Source organism: Leucopleurus acutus (assembly GCF_964270905.1).
Source record: "Leucopleurus acutus genome assembly, chromosome: 8".
In the NCBI taxonomy this organism is placed as follows: Eukaryota; Metazoa; Chordata; class Mammalia; order Artiodactyla; family Delphinidae; genus Leucopleurus; species Leucopleurus acutus.
In genome coordinates, this window is record NC_139151.1 from 10098548 (window position 1) to 10117214 (window position 18667).

The window sequence follows — 18667 nt, forward strand, 5'->3', positions numbered from 1 at the left end:
CTTCACTAGTCTTCTGAATTTACTCTTTCCTGGATCCTAAGTCTTACTCGTTCTCTAGGTGTGTCTCAAGAAATGGTATATATAAGATAAAAAGCAGGTTAAACCAGTGTGCACATAGAATGCTACCATTTATGTAAAATCAGTGGGCTAATATATATGAACTTTATTATATGTGAATAAAATGTCACTGACAGCACTGACAGTAACTGATAGGACTGGCTGCCTCCTGGGAGAACAAGTAGGTAACTGGGGGGATGTGGAATGTAAGGGAGACTTTTCATTGTATATCCTTTCTGTAGCTTTTGAATTTTGAACCATGTGAATGCATTATGGACTCAAAAACTAAATAATTAAAAAGGACCCCAATACTAACAAGCCATATTTCCCTTATATAATGAGTTATTAATTCTATATATACATATAGGAAAGGAGAAAAATCTAGACAGAGATGGTGGTGGTGGTAAAAGAACGCAGTAAAAGTAAACTTTCCAGAGGAAATACCATCCTAAGAAGAAATATCAGTAAGAAGTCTAAAGGGCATGAGAGAGCATGGCATCAGGAACAGTGTTTTCATAGAAGGAAATCTTTACTGACACAGGAAAATGCTCATGACAGAAAGGGATCAAAAAACAGAGAGCAGAAGCAAAGGACATAATCCATATAATGAAAAGGCATCCTATAGAATGGGAAAAAAATATTTGCAAACCATAGATCTGATAAGGGTTTAAATATACAAGGGACTCATACAACTCCACAGCAAAAAAAAAAAAAAAAAAAACCTGATTAAAAAATGGACAAAAGAACTGAATAGATATTTTTCCAAAGAAGACATACAAATGGCCAACAGGTATACAAAAAAGTGCTCAACATCACTAATTATCAGGGAAACGAAAATCAAAACCACAATGAGATATCACCTCACACCTGTTAAGATGGCTTTTACCAATAAGACAAGCAATAGCAAGTGTTAGTGAGGATGCAGAGAAAAGGGAATCCTTGTACACTGCTAGTGGGAATATAAATTGGTTCAGCCACTGTGGAAAACAGTATGGCGGCTCCTCAAAAAATTAAAAGTAGAACTGCCATATGATCCAGCAATTCCACGTCTGAGTATATATCCAAAGGAAATGAAATCAAGATTTTGAAGAAATATCTGTAATTCTACATTCATTGCAACATCATTTACAGCAGCCAAGATATGGAAACAACCAAAATGTCCATCAATGGATGAATGGATAAAGAATATGTGATACACACACACACACACACACACACACACACACACGCACACACACGTTGGAATATTATTCATCCATGAAAGAAGGAAATCCTGCCATTTGCAACAACATGGATGGACCCTGAGAACACAGTGCTAAGTGAAATAAGCCAGACACAGAAAGACAAATATTGCATGATCTCACTTACATGTGGAATCTAAAAAAGTCAAACTCATAGAAGCAGAGAGTAGAATGGTGGTGGCCAGGGGCTAAGGGGTGTAGGGAATGGAAAGATGTTGGTCAAAGGGTACAAGCTTTCAATTATGATAGGAATAAGTTCTGGGGATTTATAATTTAAATTTACTAAGGGAGTAGATCTTAAGTGTTTTCACCACACACAAAAAGTGGTAACTATGTGAGCTGATGGACGGGTTAACTAGCTTGATTGTGGTAATCATTTCGCAATGTGTGTGTGTGTGTGTGTGTGTGTGTGTGTGTATATATATATAAAATCATGTTTTATACCTTAAATATATACAATTTTTATTTGTCAGTTTTATCTCAGTAAAACTGGGAAAAAGAATGCATAAATTTATGTGTAACATCACTCCCATTTCCCCCTAAATATATCTGCAGATGTAAAGAGAAAAGACTTGAAGGTAACATACCAATGATGAAGGGTAGTTTTCTCAGTGTGGTATCTGATACCTAGCATTCTAGTAGCCTAAAATTTAGGGCAAGGCAACTGTCAATCCTACTGAGGAAACTGAAATGCAATCCAATTTAACCACGGTTCAAGCCAAGCATGAGGACTGTGCACAATAGCAGGGATATGTCTGTTATATTTCTGCTGCCACTCTTAGAAACAAAATTTTACCTACCATGATGCATTTTGGGGTTCTAAAAATGCCACAGCCGCTTTGCAGGCACACCTAATTTATTTACTTGGTTTTATTATCTTCTACTAACACATGCATAGGTTACATTTTGGAGACAGGTTTTATTTTATTTTATTTTTTTGTCTTCTTTTAACATCTTTATTGGAGTATAATTGCTTTACAATGGTGTGTTAGTTTCCGCTTTATAACAAAGTGAATCAGTTATACATATACATATGTTCCCATATCTCTTCCCTCTTGCGTCTCCCTCCCTCCCACCCTCCCTATCCCACCCCTCTAGGTGGTCACAAAGCACTGAGCTGATCTCCCTGTGCTATGCGGCTGCTTCCCACTAGCTATCTATTTTACGTTTGGTAGTGTATATATGTCCATGCCACTCTCTCGCTTTGTCACAGCTTACCCTTCCCCCTCCCAGTATCCTCAAGTCCATTCTCTAGTAGGTCTGTGTCTTTATTCCTGTCTTACCCCTAGGTTCTTCATGACTTTTTTCTTTTCTTAGATTCCATATATATGTGTTAGCACACGGTATTTGTTTTTCTCTTTCTGACTTACTTCACTCTGTATGACAGACTCTAGGTCCATCCACCTCACTACAAATAACTCAATTTCGTTTCTTTTTACGGCTGAGTAATATTCCATTGTATATATGTGCCACATATTCTTTATCCATTCATCTGTTGATGGAGACTTAGGTTGCTTCCATGTCCTGGCTATTGTAAATAGAGCTGCAATGAACATATTGGTACATGACTCTTTTTGAATTATGGTTTGCTCAGGGTATATGCCCAGTAGTGGGATTGCTGGGTCGTATGGTAGTTCTATTTGTAGTTTTTTAAGGAACCTCCATACTGTTCTCCATAGTGGCTGTATCAATTTACATTCCCACCAACAGTGCAAGAGTGTTCCCTTTTCTCCACACCCTCTCCAGCATTTATTGTTTCTAGATTTTTTGTTGATGGCCATTCTGACCGGTGTGAGATGACCCACCTCCTAGAGAAATGGAAGTAAAAACAAAAATAAACAAATGGGACCTAATGAAACTTAAAAGCTTTTGCACAGCAAAGGAAACCATAAACAAGACCAAAAGACAACCCTCAGAATGGGAGAAAATATTTGCAAATGAAGCAACTGACAAAGGATTAATCTCCAAAATTTACAAGCAGCTCATGCAGCTCAATAACAAAAAAACAAACAACCCAATCCAAAAATGGGCAGAAGACCTAAATAGTCGCTTCTCCAAAGAAGATATACAGATTGCCAACAAACACATGAAAGAACACTCAACCTCATTAATCACTGGAGACAGGTTTTAAATTTCATGTATATAATAAGTAGTACAACAAATCCCGATTTTATCTTAGTTTCTGAAGGTAAAATTGCATGCTTTTCCTAATTTATTTTGTAACCAAACCAAACAGTTCTTCTTTTTTCCAAAAGGAATCCAAATTCTTCAGGAGGAACATGTTAGTTTGCAAACAGGAGTGCTGTTTACCTGAAATAGTCAATTTGAAAGATACCTATGTTATAATAGACCCAGGAAAACCCAAAAGCTGAGGGATTCCATCACCACTAGACCTGCCTTATCGGAAATGCAGAAGGCTATACTTCAAACTGAAAAAAGAATGGCATTTCCTTCTACTGTATCAAACCAGACTCTTCACCGTTTTGAAGATTTATGGCCATGAATTTTAAGAAAACTCATTTTCTGAAAAAAAGGAAGTTTTTACTAACAAAAACTTTTAGTTTGCTTTAGAGAAAACATCTGTATCAAACAAGTTCAAACTATTAATTTCATGAATATTTATTTTACCAGAGTCTAGTCTAACCATATAGGAGAAAGGAGTAAACACTAGGTGGTCAAATTCTATTTGATTAGGCAGAGATGTAAACAAAATTATGTACATGTACATTACATATTATGTACGTATCTGATACATGTATATATACATATACATCATACCCCTGATGCTATTACAATGAGTCAGACTAAATTGATTTAAAGTAACTAGATTCATTTCTCTCAGTTCCTAATTGGTATTAACACATTCCATACTTATAAGCTAATACTTGTGATCCCTGTTAACTAAGCATAAATATCTCACAGATACTATTGAAGCTTTGCTGAGTTTGGAAATGCAGTACTATAGAAACCATGACTAAAAGAGCACTTAAATTCTAGAAAATTTATAACTTACACAGAAGGAACTCCTCAAATGGTTAAAAAACAGAAAGGGCTACATTAACATTGTTTTTAGGGAAAACAAAGAGGGGTGGCTGCATCAGACCACATTCATGCTGATGTATGAAAAGTACATGGAAAGAAGCAAAGTGGGAGGTGGTGTGAAAAGGAGTAGGAATCAAGCTGAGTCTCTGGAGCCCACTGTTAAGAATAAAGCTCATTCAGTGAGTAAGCATGGAACTGAGAACAATCATGAGACTCAATAATATTTGCATGTTTAAATGGCATGATTAGACAGAAAAAAGGATCTAAGGCAAAAACCTTGTTCTGAAGAAAATTATGGGAAAACACATTCACACACACACACACACACACACACACACAACAACCCAGCAATACTGGTTCTGCTTAGTTTGCAACTCTCTTTAGGGTTTTCTTCAGAGCAAGTTTGACATCCTTGTTCCTTAGACTATAGATGAGGAGGTTCAACATGGGGACTACATTGGTATAAAATACTGAGAAGAACTCCCCCTGGCCCACAGAACCATCAGAAAAGGTCTTGAGATGTGTAAGCAACCCAGAACCATAGAAGAGGGCAAACAGTTATTATGTGGGAGCCACAAGTATTGAGGGCTTTGGACCAACCCTGAGCTGATGAGATGTGGAGGATACTGGAGAGGATCAAAGCATAAGAAACAAAAATAATGAAGCTACATATTATTACAACTGTGCTCACAATAATGGAATCCACCAGCTCACTGGCATCAGTGCTGCTGCAGGACAGCTGGAGGAGGGGGAAGATGTCACACATGTAATGGTTGGTGATGCTGGAATCACAAAAGGATAATCTGACCATGTGCCCTGTGTGGGCCATGGCACTGGCAAACACCATTACATATGAACCAAACATCAGCAAAGAAGAGACCTGAGGGGACATGGTGACTGTGTACAAAAGGGGCTTACAGATGGACACACAGCGATCATAGGCCATGGCTGTCAACACATAGCATTCAGAATGGACAAAGAAACAGAAAAGAAAAACCCAACAGAGTCATGCACCCTGCAAAGGAGATGATGTTCTCTGACACAAAGCTCATCAGCAGTTTAGGCGTAATGACCAAGGAGTGGCAGAGATCTATGAAGGACAGGTTGAAGACCAAAAAATACATGGGAGTGTGAAGATGAGAGTTCAGGCATATCTGATTAATTAAGCTCAAATTCCCTACCACAGTGACCATACAGTTCAATAAGAAGAGGAAGAAGAGGGGTATCTGGAGTTGACTTTGGTCTGTAAGTCCTACCAGGATGAACTGAGCCATTTTCCACAGACATTATCGGCAGGGGTGTGATCTGTGAGGAAATGAGAGAACAATGTCACATCAAGAAGAGACTGAAATCCTTTCTTTCTAGACCAAGGACTTGTTCCATGGGGGCTCAAGGGTGACTGCTGGGACAGCACTCTAGAAGAGCCAGAGTGACAACTCCGTATCTTTCAACTTTCTTCTCTCAGCTGTCCTTTCCTTCCATGTTTTTAAATCTCAGCTGCAACTCCTCACCTCCCTTGGGCTGACACAATCCAGGATAAAGTCTTTCAGCAGGGGTCCAAAGTGATGTCCACATCTGAGAGATAAGGAAAAAAATATCTTGAAGAGATGAGTAGGCTGGCCAAGGCCATACAGCAAGAGAGGAAAGGAGTCCAGAGTGGTACCCGGGACTCCTTGCTATGGAAATTCCTGAAGCTTGGGACAGTGAAGTCACTGTGATCCCCACTGTGCCCACTGCTCAACCTATTCTCTTCCTCCTACCTTTCAGAAACTCAGCACCAGGCTTAGCAAAAGTACTGAGAGTGTCCCCTACGATCCTGCATTCCTCCCACCCATTCCCTTTATCCAATCTTACTCCAAAATCACAATGGATTGTTTAAGAAGGGCAGGTGGCCTCCCACATCTCTCCACTGCTGTAGTAGTGGGAATGAAAACATCAGAACGGAGAAGACTCGCCACCCAACTTCCTTCAACCTGGAGACTTCACTACTACCAGGCCTTATGTACTCTTTTCCCTTCACTGGCCGGAAGGAGACAGAGGTTTTGACAAAGGAGGAGGCAACATCCCTTCTGTCTGTAGATTCGCATACGTCTTCAGGGCAAGGCAAAGGCATCAGCTTTATGTCTCCAAACCATCAGCGGGCTAATAGTGTGAACGCATCTTATTCTCTGTGGATCTCAGCAACTTGTTTGGAAGCTTGGAAAATGAGCCTCATTTAGGATCACAGTTTGATCAGGCTCCTTAGGGAAGAAATTACTGAGCCTGTGTTTACATCTTTTGTTAGTAAGTTGATATTGGTACATTTGGGACTCAATGTTCTTCTCCAACTATCAGTTCACATTAAGAATTTATTGATGTGTAATAAATTATCATAAACTTAGTGGCTTAAAAGAACACCCACTTATTAGTCATAGTTCTGTAAATTAGAAGTCTGGTATGGAATCACATGGCTGGATTCTCTGCCCAGGCCGAAATCAGGATGTGGGCAGGGCTGCATTCCCTTCTGGAGGCTCTGGGGGAAGAATCTGTTTCCAAACTCATTCAGGTTGTTGGAAGAACTGAGTTCCTGTAGTTGTAGAACTGAGAGCTCCATTCCCTCGCTGGCTGTCAGCTGGGGGTCACTCTCAGCTTCTAGAGGTTGCCTGCATTCCTCATCATGTGGCCCTCTTGTCTTCAACCTGGCGGTAAATGGAGGATCCTTGCTGTGCTTTGAATCTCGCCGACTTCCCCTTCTGCCACTAGCTTGAGAAAAACTCTCTGGTTTTAATATGCTCATGTGATTACATTAGGCCTGCCCTGATAATCTCCCTAATTTAAGGTCAACTGTACCATATAACATGCATAATCCCTAAAGTGATATATCGTTATAGATATGGTTCCTTCCACATTCAAATAAGAGGGGATTATACAAGAGGAAAAGACATTGGGGGGCAGGTCATGTTTCAGAATTTTGCCTGCCACATCTATCTTCTCTGGAAATCTATTCTTCACACATTTTATATGGAATTACTTGTGAAAATGCTGTATTCCCTTGTTTAGCTTCTCTCTCAACACAGATACAAATTCCTCAGAAAGAGCCTTCTAGGGTCTGCTCCCCAAATTTGGTGTCCACAGCCTTTTCTCCCGTGTGTCTACTTCTTGAATTTTACTCTCTAGTAGTACTTCTCATGCATTTTGATGATTTCTTGGCTTCATGCCATTTCATCTGCCTGAAATGCCTTCTCCCTTGTTCTCACTTGGATACCACTTACTCATGCTCCGAGACTTGTTCTGTCATCATTTCTGATAGAACATCTATTCTGACCTCTTCTCCTGTCTCTACTCCCGGAACCTGAAGTGCCTTCTCTGTGTGCTGCTGAAGCATCTTCTGCATTTATCTTCTCCCATTTACATACAGTGAGTTTACATGCGTACCTTCATTTAAACTGTAAACTCCTAGAGGGCAAGAAGTCAATCTTATTTATTTTTATTCATGCTGCCATTAACAGGTCTTTCTTTCTATTTTTTCTTTTTTTTGTTTTGGTCTTTATATTTCTAAATAACATGCAGTTGTTTCTTGATTTTTCACTATTATGTCTTGTCAATTGACTTTAAGTCTGGGAAACTAAATCTAGCCAATTTTCACCTTCTACCACCACAAATATACTTCCTAATGTCTTCGTCTTCCCAGTACAGTTAATTTTTAAAGTTCCATTAATATTCAGTGTTTACATGATTATGAGGATGTAAATGCTTTGCACATCTAAGGAGTAAAATATGCTGATTACTTTTCCTTCACAAGCCTGTTTTCTCTAGAGTAAATAATGGTCTTGGTGGATTTAAGCTGCAAGGTACTCTGAATACAAAAAGGAATAAGATGCAGATCCTGCCCCTTGGTTCTCTCATTCTAATTAGAGAAGCAACAAAAGAAAGTGAGAACTGCACAATTTATAGATACCTGGCTCTAGCTACAATACTAAACTCTTTCATTAACTTATCCTTTATAATCTTCAAAATTATCTGAGAAAAGTATTTGTTTTACATATGAAGAAACCAAAGCTGATGTTAAAAAGAAATTTGCCAAAGTCATAACAACTAATGGCAGAGCCAGGATTTAAACACAGATCTTTCTTAATATAAAATTAATTTCTCTTACAATGCTATACAGAAAAAAGGGAGTAATTACTATCATAGAACTTTGTACAAGGTACAGTAGTGACATGTATTAATTAAAAACCTTTTCATTATAATAATTACTTTTCATTGTAAGTGAAATGATATTGAGACAAACAAAAAAGTTCACTTAACTGGCAAGTCCAGGGATGCATTATGCTTCAGAATTGAATGGATCCGAGGGGTCCAGAGGGTTGTGTCTCTTTCTTTCAATTACTTGAATATGCTTGGTTCTACCTGGCTTTTTTCTCAGACAGACTTTCTCCTTGTGTAGACCAGAAGACTCTACTCTGTTCCTCATGAATATGTATCTCCACCTTTATTATTCTGACTCATGCCATGAAAAGATCACTCCTTTGCTTGATCTTATTTTAGCTGAAATTTCAAAATGGACCTTACTAAGAGTTGGGGTATAACTCAGGGGGAAAATGGCTTACCATGAGACCATATAGGACTAGCTTGTTCTGTGGGGCTCCTCCGCCCTTTTCCATATACTCAGATCACATGAAATTGAGCAGCTCTTATCTAGGTACCTACTTTTGTAACTTCCAGTGTCAACGCGTGGCAGGCATCAACATTATCACCCTTCACCCAAGACTACCCAACAGGTATTTTGAGCTTTTATAGTCCAAAATGAGGAGAAGAAATAAAAAGAAAGGAAAAGACTCAATACGTGATGCTCAATGCCTGTACTTTTAATTTCAGTATTCTGTTAAAAGAGATGCATCTTTCAAACATGAGTGATGCCAAGAAAATGATCTCACCCTCCACTGCTTAACTCTGGGTGAGATTTCAAGAGAATATCGTTCTCAAGAAGGGACTGGAGAGAGACCAACCCAGTGAAGAATCTCATTGCTTGCTTTCTTTTGCCTATTTTTCTTCTTTTCCGTGTTCTAGTCTTTAAGATTTTATTTTAAAAACTGTTACAACACAAATTTTATTCTGCATTTGACCTCTCTGTTATTAGTGTCTATTATTTCTTTACTCCACACATAGTACTTTTATAGTTTCATTTTTTTTCTTCTCTCAAGGTACCAAGAGGTGACACTTCAAATTGCACATCCTTTCCCTTCCCTTCCTGTATATCTCACTCTCATCTCTCGAGACAGAGTCTTCCTTTTCACATTTAGTGTGAACTTAACTCTTTCTGACCATGGTTTTGGATCAAATTAGATCCATCACAATCACAACTCTTCTCTCTTTCCTAAGCCTTTTCCACCTGCTCTTGCTCATTGCAAAAGCTTGAGGTCTCTAGAGCAGGAGTGAGAGAGACTGCTTCCTGGGATTTGGAGTTTTTCTCTCTTAATTTATAGTTATTTTGAAGTTCGGACATATTTTTGTCTTTGGATTATGCTGTGGATATTGTTTTTACAAATTTTTATTTGTTCATCTTATTCTTCTGTATTGCTTTCACCAGAAATATTGGGAGATGCAGATCTAGGCAGCTGTCATTTTTTCTGGCTTCCTGAAAGTCTTCTCAAAAATAACACCTGGGGCATATATCCAGAGAAAACCATAATTCAAAAAAATACATGCACCCCAATGTTCACTGCAACACTATTTACAATAGCCAAGACATGGAAGCAACCTAAATGTCCACTGACAGAGGAATGGATAAAGAAGATGTGGCACATATATACAATGGAATATTACTCAACCATAAAAAGAAACAAAATTGAGTTATTTGTAGTGAGGTGGATGGACCTAGAGTCTGTCATACAGAGTGAAGTAAGTCAGAAAGAGAAAAACAAATACCGTATGCTAACACATATATATGGAATCTAAGGGAAAAAAAGTTATGAAGAACCTAGGGGTAAGACGGGAGTAGAGACACAGACCTACTAGAGAATGGACTTGAGGATATGGGGAGGGAGAAAGGTAAGCTGTGACAAAGCGAGAGAGTGGCATGGACATATATACACTACCAAACGTAAAACAGATAGCTAGTAGGAAGCAGCCGCATAGCACAGGGAGATCAGCTCAGTGCTTTGTGACCACCTGGAGGGGTGGGATAGGGAGGGTGGGAGGGAGGGAGACGCAAGAGGGAAGAGATATGGGAACATATGTATATGTATAACTGATTCCCTTTGTTATAAAGCAGAAACTAGAGGGAAGAGATATGGGAACATATGTATATGTATAACTGATTCCCTTTGTTATAAAGCAGAAACTAACACCATTGTAAAGCAATTATACTCCAATAAAGATGCTAAAAAAAAGGACATTAGGTAAATACTAAGGAAATCTGTATAAAGTATGGATTTTAGTTATTGATAACATAACAATATTGGTTTATTAATTGTAACAAATGTACTGTAAGATGTTAATAATAGAGGAAACAGAATGTGGGGTATATGGTAATTTTCTGTACTGTGTTCTCAATTTTTCTATAAATCTAAAACTGTTCTAAAAAATAAAACTCATTTAAAAAAATGAAGAAGGGGGCTTCCCTGGTGGCACAGTGGTTGAGAGTTCGCCTGCCGATGCAGGGGACACAGGTTTGTGCCCCGGTCCGGGAGGATCCCACATACCGCCGAGCGTCTGGGCCCGTGAGCCATGGCCACTGAGCCTGCGCGTCCGGAGCCTGTGCTCCGCAACGGGAGAGGCCACAACAGTGAGAAGCCTGCGTACCGCAAAAAAAACAAAAAAAAAATGAAGAAGGAAACCAAGAAACAAGAAGATATAGGATCCAGAGAATAGGGGACCTAACATAGGTACAGGGACCTAACATAGGTAAGAGGTGAAGAGTACCCCCAGGAAGATGGTGAAGGGGGCTCTCAAGATGTTAAATCTTCAACAAAGTAAGAGGGCATCCTGTCGTCACTGGAGTGGATCATAAATTTATTGGAAAGACATCTTAAAGAAGATAACACTTTTAGACTACCAGCTAACATCATATAGCTACAGCTGTACATACTGAGAGGAGATCTGTACAAATGGGCACGAGGTTAGGGATAAATCACAGAAATCCACAGAATATTAAGCAAATGAAAGTACCTAAAAATATTCACTTCAAGGAAAACAATAGGAAACGAAAGCAAAAATAGCATTTATGTACTATCTATAAATACTGTTTAATAATCTAACTGCCAAGATTTGTCTAACAATTTACAGTTATAACCATATTGCAAGAAAGAGAGGCGTGTGTGTGTGTGTGTGTGTGTGTGTGTGTGTGTGGTGAGAGGGAGGTAAGATTCCACAGGAACTCACACTGGAAACTATTAGAGTAATCTAAACATGAGATGAGGAGAAGCTTATCAAATCAGTATAATTGGGAGAGAAAGGCCAGACCAGGATTTCAAGGAGATAAGTTCTCTGGGACTTGGAGGCTGGATGAAGAAGTTGAGTGAGAAGAAGATGTTTACAATTTATTTGTTGCCTAGGTGGTAGTGAAAAAAAGCTTATAAATTAATGACCAGAGGAGGAGCAGTGCTGAGAATCGCCAAATGAATGCTGACTGCAGTTTGGGGCACTTTAACTTGAGGAACATAAACAGACATAAAACAGAACCGTCCAGGAGGCAGGTAGGGAACAGGTTCAGGCTGTACATTCAGGTGAATATGAATGAGGAGAAGAAGAACAAAAACTTATCAGATTCTATGTTCCAGGCAGTGTTCTAACATTTTACATGTAGTAAGTCATTTATGCCAAAAGACAATTATTCTCATCTCAGAGATGAGGATACCAAGGGTGAAAGAGGTCACATAAATTGTCTAAAATTTCACAATTAGAAAGTGGAGAATCCATCTGTGTTTAAATTTCAGAAAGTCTGACTTGACGGCCCATTCCCTTAAACGCTTTGCTGCAAGTCAAAACCTCAGACTAGCAGAATCATTGACCTGCTCTGCTCTCCTGACACTGAGAGAATAACATATCCACAACTACACTGCATGATGTGGGTGTTGCCAACTGCTCAGAATTGGGTGAGCATCCTTTGTCAGTGGTAGCACAGCTGCCAGTCCTTTTGGCCTGCCCCACCCTTGCAGAACCTCTGTCTACCAAGCTGTCTATAAGATGCCTTATAGATGTGGATACCTGCCACATCTGCCTATTCTCCAACCCTGGTTTTAGAACTTCAAACCAATTGTCTGAATTCCCAATCTTCTTTATATTAACTCTTTTCTATTTAAAAGAGCTAGTCATTTTTTTCTAGTTTTATTGAGGTATAATTGACATACAACACTGAATTAGAGTCACTTTCTATTGTTTGTGCACATAAACCCTGATACAATATTTCTCCCCCACATGTATCAACCAAAGTATGATCTAACTGGCAAAACACTTATCTGTCAAATGGGTTAAATTCTAAGTTAGAAATATGAATAAACTTTGCAGTACAAGATTTCAGGGTGTTTTAATTCTCAGTTAATCATTGAAATTTGTGTAATCTTTGTACCTCACTTCTCAAAAGAGAGTATTCTAGCTTCTTCTTTGGCAAACAATGGCACTATTGGTTTTCCCAATAAGTCCTGTTTCATGTAACATAAATTCATTTGCTACAACTTTGGATTTTTCCACCAAAAATTATTAGAAGTTACAAACATAGTTTATATTTCCTGAAAAATATGGGTAAGTCAAATCAAAAGGACCTTCTTCAGTGGAACTTATGGTTGAGTGAGGTCAGCAAATCTTCTCCACAAGAACATCCACAAACTTGGCCAAAATTGACAAACACAATGATTTCAACACTCTGGAAATCAACCGACGCACACAACAATCAGAAATGCTGATGCTTCAGAAAGTGCTGAAGTTTATGTAAGAACAATGGGAGTCTGTGATATTTTACACAGGACTCCTCCCAAGGCCCAACTCTGCCTGGCTCTTCGAACTGTGCATAAACACCGTACTCTAGTTGCTGAATTTGTTTCTCACAGGTCTATGTGTTTCCAACTCTGAAACCCTACTCCACGTATACTGGGGTTGACGAAATAATAATAAATTGTAGATAAGAGAAATTCTGTTATATTCAAATGCCTTTTCCCGGCTGATTTGCTTATGAAGAATAATATTGATCTGGGGAGCCAGCGCCGCAGCAGCGAGAGCGGCCGGCTCCACCCGCTCGACTCCTCCCACAGCCGCCGCTTTACCGCCGCCGCTCGACGCGACGCGCGGGCCAAGGTTCGCTCCACCGCAGCCTCCCGGAGCCCAAGGGCATCCCGGAGGCCCTGTGCCTGAGCGCAGGCGCAGCTTCACTCTTACCTTCTCCGGAGAATCTCTGAAGACCCGACGGGCGCAAGAGGCGGCTAGCGGCCCCTGCGAGGTCCTGCGCGATGGCTCCCTGGTCTCCGGCATCTGCTGGGCCCCGAAGTAAGCGGCGCTAGAGAACGGGCAGCCTGAGAGCCCCGGGCAGCCGGCTGGGCCTGGGTGACCGCTCGGAGGCTGTCACGGGAGACGAGTGGGGCCTGCGGGCACGCGTGGCCTGGGCCACCGCCAAGGCCTCCTAAGGCGGCAACTGCGAGATGGACGGCACGGAAGCCACCCTGGGGCAAATCAGCGGCTAGCACCAGAAGCGCCGTGCAGCCCACGCCCCGGCCCACTGCAGCCCCCAGTTAGGCCGCCCACCAGCTGCCCGTGGCTTGGCCCGTGACGGTCCCACAAGGACAAAGCTTCGTCGGTCTTCTGCTCTGCAGCATGGGGACCCCAGGCCCGCCGAGCTACACACCCGCCTCGGAGGAGCCGGCGGCTGTGGCGCCGTGTGAGGAGCATGCGCACGAAGAGCCCGCCCGCTGCCGCCTCGGGTCTTCCGCAAAATGGAGAAGCAAGGCCCTACGGGGCCGCCGGGCCAGGGCCTGGCCAAGAAGGACACCAGGGGCAGCAAGATGAATACGTGTCCGTCTATAACCCTGGGTATGTTCTAAAACAAGAAGTGCGTCTCCCGGCCAGCCGCTCAGGCCGGGGTTCCCGCGTCACTGCCGCCCGTCAGACGGGCACCTGGCCCTCGTGCCGAAGCAGCCTGGAAGCCGCTGAACACGGCGGAGCGCGGCCCCCCTTGGGGCGCACCGGTGGATGCCCTGCCTCTCGCCCATCGGCCTCTCCGGTCTTGGGGCTCTGGGGCCCCACTGCCCCAGGCCTTGCTCCCCCAACTCCCATCTCTTCTCACACCTCAGTGTCTGGGCTCTCAGCCTCCCCTTCTTACGCATCTGCCTCCACCATCTCTTTGGGCTTCAGGTCCCCTTTGGGCCCTCATTCACTTCAGGGTCCCATCGCTTTGTGCCTCAGTCCCCCATTTGTAGGGGTCGCCTTTTTGTACTTCAGTTCCCCATTCTCTTCGGGCCTCCTGTCTTCGGCCTTCCGTGGTCTTGGGGTTCCCCTCTGCTCACGACGACTTCCCGACCTTGCAGCTTCCTCACTCTGCTGCTGCTTTGCTGTCTCTGGCAGCCCCCGTCCTCTCTGTCCTCCTCAGACCCTTTCTCTCCCACCTGCATCTCAGGCAGCTGGGGGCTCACTTCCTGTCCTGCTTGTATTCCGGTTTCTTCACTGCCTCCCTCCCTGCCTCCAGACACCTTTATTGACGGCCCATCCTTTTGCTGTGAGGAAGCGAGCTGGTTGCAGGCAGTTTGGGAGGGAGGGGTGGAGCCAGCTTCAAAAAGTGCCTTTCTTGGCAAGTGCGATAGGACAAGCCCTTGAAGCAGACCTGGCCTCCTCCTCCAGCAAGGCTGTGGCCAGCATCTGGTGAGGAGTGAGCGCACTAGGCTTTGCGCCCGATAAAACCTGGTCTGGATGGATGATGCCCCAGCCTCACGAAGAGTCCCTGTCATTACCCACAGACACGTGTTCACAGGCACCATCCCCAGCTATGCCCGGAAAGGGGCTGAATGTGGAGCGTTCGTTCTTGAACAGGTGAAGGCAGACTATGGTGGCTGCTGAGCCCCAACACACTGCTCTGGAGGGGTCCTGGCACCCCATGGGGTGGGAGTGGTCCTTGCCCTACAGGTGCCCAGCAGACCCCATCTCTACCCTGTTCTTGGAGCCTTTCCTCTTTGTTACCAACCTGCAAAATCTGTCCTCTTAACTTTCTTGTATTTTTTTACCTCCAGAGAGTAACTTTGATTTGGAATGATACCTTTTGGTACCAAAAGCCAATCCCCCCCTCAACATGTAGGTGTTAGCACTGTGAAATTAGTGTTTCTGCTATTTCATTACAAATAGGTTTTTGTTGTTGTTTTCGTTTTAAGTCTAAGAAATCCCAAGAGAGAAAGAGTTTAAGAAACAAGGCCACTGAGCAAAGGCAGCAGTTCTGACTCCCAGCATGGAGAAGGGAGGATGGTGGGCTTGGGGGGCACTGTCGCTTTCACTCCCTTTCAGCTCTCTGTCCACCAAAGCCACTGCCCAGTGAGTGGTGACACCAGGGGCTTTTGTTCAGGTGGAAAAGGTCACTGGGGAGCTGGATGAACTTGAGCATTTCTTGGCCTTCATATGCTTGCTCCTTAGTGTGTTTTCATGTGGCCTGGTGTGTCACTGTTCTGAGCAGACCATTCCAGGCCTGTTGCTAAGGGAAACCCTAACAGGCATTCTCCCCATGGAGAGGCCAAAGACTGGGACCCCAGCCAAGACTCTTAAGAGCCTCCTGTCTGTATCCTCCCACACCATGCTGCATAAGACATCTCCTAAAGTGAGATTCTGCACATTTTGTTGTTAACAATAAAACACAATACATACACAAACACAGGCACATAATGATGATGTTGTGAATTTTCACAAAGAGTTAGTAGTGGGACATACCCTGTCTTTGACTGATTATAAGACCAACTCAAATTCTGGCCTAACTGTGCAGGCCTGGGAGAAACCACAAACTTGAGCATGCAGCACCACCCTAGGGAAAGCAAAAAGGAGGCTATCAGTAACTGAACTAGTTTTACAGCGTTGAAAGAAGGCATACAAGCATAAGAACTCTGCTGTAAGTTGAAACAAGTGTGGAGCACCATAGAAAAGATCTGAGAAAGCCTCAAAATTACTAGCAGGGCTGACAGAAGGTAATTCTCTCCTGAAGCCTGTCAGAAAGACCAGAGGAGGTGACTGCTTCTCCAGATTTGAAGACAGTAGCAAAGTCTTCAAGGAATTTGAAAAATCAGTGTAGCATGACATCACCAAAGGAGCACAATAATTTTCCAGAATCAGAGCCAAAAAAAATATGGAGATCTGCAGTTTGCCTGATAAAGAATTCAAAATAACAGTTTTAAGGAAGCTCAGTGAGCTACAAGAAAACAGAGAAAGACAATTCAATGAAATCATGACAAACAAAATGAGAAGCTTAATAGAATCATAAAAAAGAACCAAATAGAAATCCTGGAGCTGAATAATTACAATGAATGAAATTTAAAAATGTGATAAGAACAGCAGAAGCAGGTTAGATCAAGCAAAAGGACAATTCTATGAAGTAGAAGACAGGACATTTGAAATTATGCAGTCAGTAGAGAACAAAGAAAAAAAAATGAAAAAGAGTGAAGAAAGCCTATATGAACTGTGGGATACCATTAAGAGAAACATTGTAGACACTACTGGAGTCCCAGAAGGAGAAGGACGGAGAAAGGGGCGGAAAGCGTGTTTAAAGGAATAATGGCTAAGAACTTCCCAAATCTGGGGAGATATCTGGACATCCAACTTCATAAAGTTAATAGGTCACCCCAATATTTCAACTCAAAATGATCTTCTCCAAGACACATTATAATGAAGCTGTCAAAAATTTAAGATCATCCAGAGGAAAAATAATACTCAAATACAAGTGAACCCCCATTAAACTATCAGATTTCTCAAGAGAAAGCTTGCAGCCCAGGAGAGAGTGAGATAATACACTCAAAGTATTGAAAGAAAAAACTGCCCTGCCAATCAAGAATACTTTACCCAGCAAAGCTGTCTTTAAAAATGAAGGTGAGATAAAGACTTTCCCAAACAAACAAAAGCTGAGAGAATTAATCAGCATTAGACCTGCTCTAAGAGATGCTGAACGGAGTTCTTCAAGCTGAAACAAAAGAACACTAATTAGTAACATGAAATGTAAAAAAGTATACAGTACACTGGTAAGTATATAGTCACATTCAGAATATAATACTATAAGACGGTGGTGTGTTAACCAGTCAACTCTAGTAAAGATTGACAAAACTAAAGAACAAAACTATTAAAAATAACTATAACTTCAATAACTTGCTGATGGATGCACAATATTAAAAGAGGTAAATTGTGACATCAAAAACAAAATGTGGGAAGGGAGTAAAAGGGTAGTGTTTCTGTGTGTTACCAAAGTTAAGTTGTTATCACCTTAAAATAGAGTTATATCTATAAGATATTTTTTGTAAGTCTCATGGTAATCACAAAGCAAAAGCCTACATTAATATAAAAAGATAAAGAGAAGGGAAATAGAAACATACCATTATAGAAAATCATTAAATCACAAAAGAAGACAGCAAGAGAGGAAGAAAAGAACAAGGGAATTACGAAACAGCTAGAGCACAATTAGGATGGAATTAGTAAGTCCTTACCCACCAATCATTATTTTAAGTGTAAATGATATAAATTCTCCAGTCAAAAAGAAAAGAGTGGCTGAATGGATTAAAACAAAACAAAAAACAGGACCCAATTATATGCTGTCCATAAGAGACTTACTTCAGCTTTAAGGACACATACAGACTGAAAGTGAGGAGATAAAAAAAGGTGTTCTATGCAAGTGGAAACCAAAAAACAGCAGTGATAAATATATCAGACAAGATAAACTTTAACAGCTGTAACAAGAGACAAAGACAGCAGTGATATCATGATGAAGAGGAAACATTACGACTGATATCACAATAATACAAAAGATCATAAGAGACTACTATGACCAATTATACACAAATAAATTGAATACTATAGAACACATGGATAAATTCTTAGAAACAAACAATATACCAAGACTGAATTATGTAGAAACAGAAAAATCAAAACAGATCAATAGGGCTTCCCTGGTGGCGCAGTGGTTGAGAGTCCACCTGCCGATGCAGGGGACACGGGTTCATGCCCCGGTCCAGGAAGATCCCACATGCCACGAAGCGGCTGGGCCCGTGAGCCATGGCCGCTGAGCCTGCACGTCCGGAGCCTGTGCTCCGCAACTGGAGAGGCCACAACAGTGAGAGGCCTGCGTACCGCAAAAAAAAAAAAAGAACAGATCAATAACGGGTAAGGAGATTGAATCAATAATCAAA

General features: G+C 41.5%; 1 protein-coding gene across 1 annotated transcript; it reads right to left on the bottom strand.

Moving 5' to 3' along the window:
* Window positions 1–4703: 4703 nt before the first annotated feature.
* On the bottom strand, window positions 4704–5614 carry LOC309964902 (olfactory receptor 8C8-like; the record flags this gene model as incomplete). The annotated part of the gene is given in 3 exon segments (XM_082844085.1): window positions 4704–4892; window positions 4894–5322; window positions 5324–5614. Coding segments are annotated over 3 exon segments (909 nt in total).
* Between the last annotated feature and the right edge of the window lie 13053 nt (window positions 5615–18667).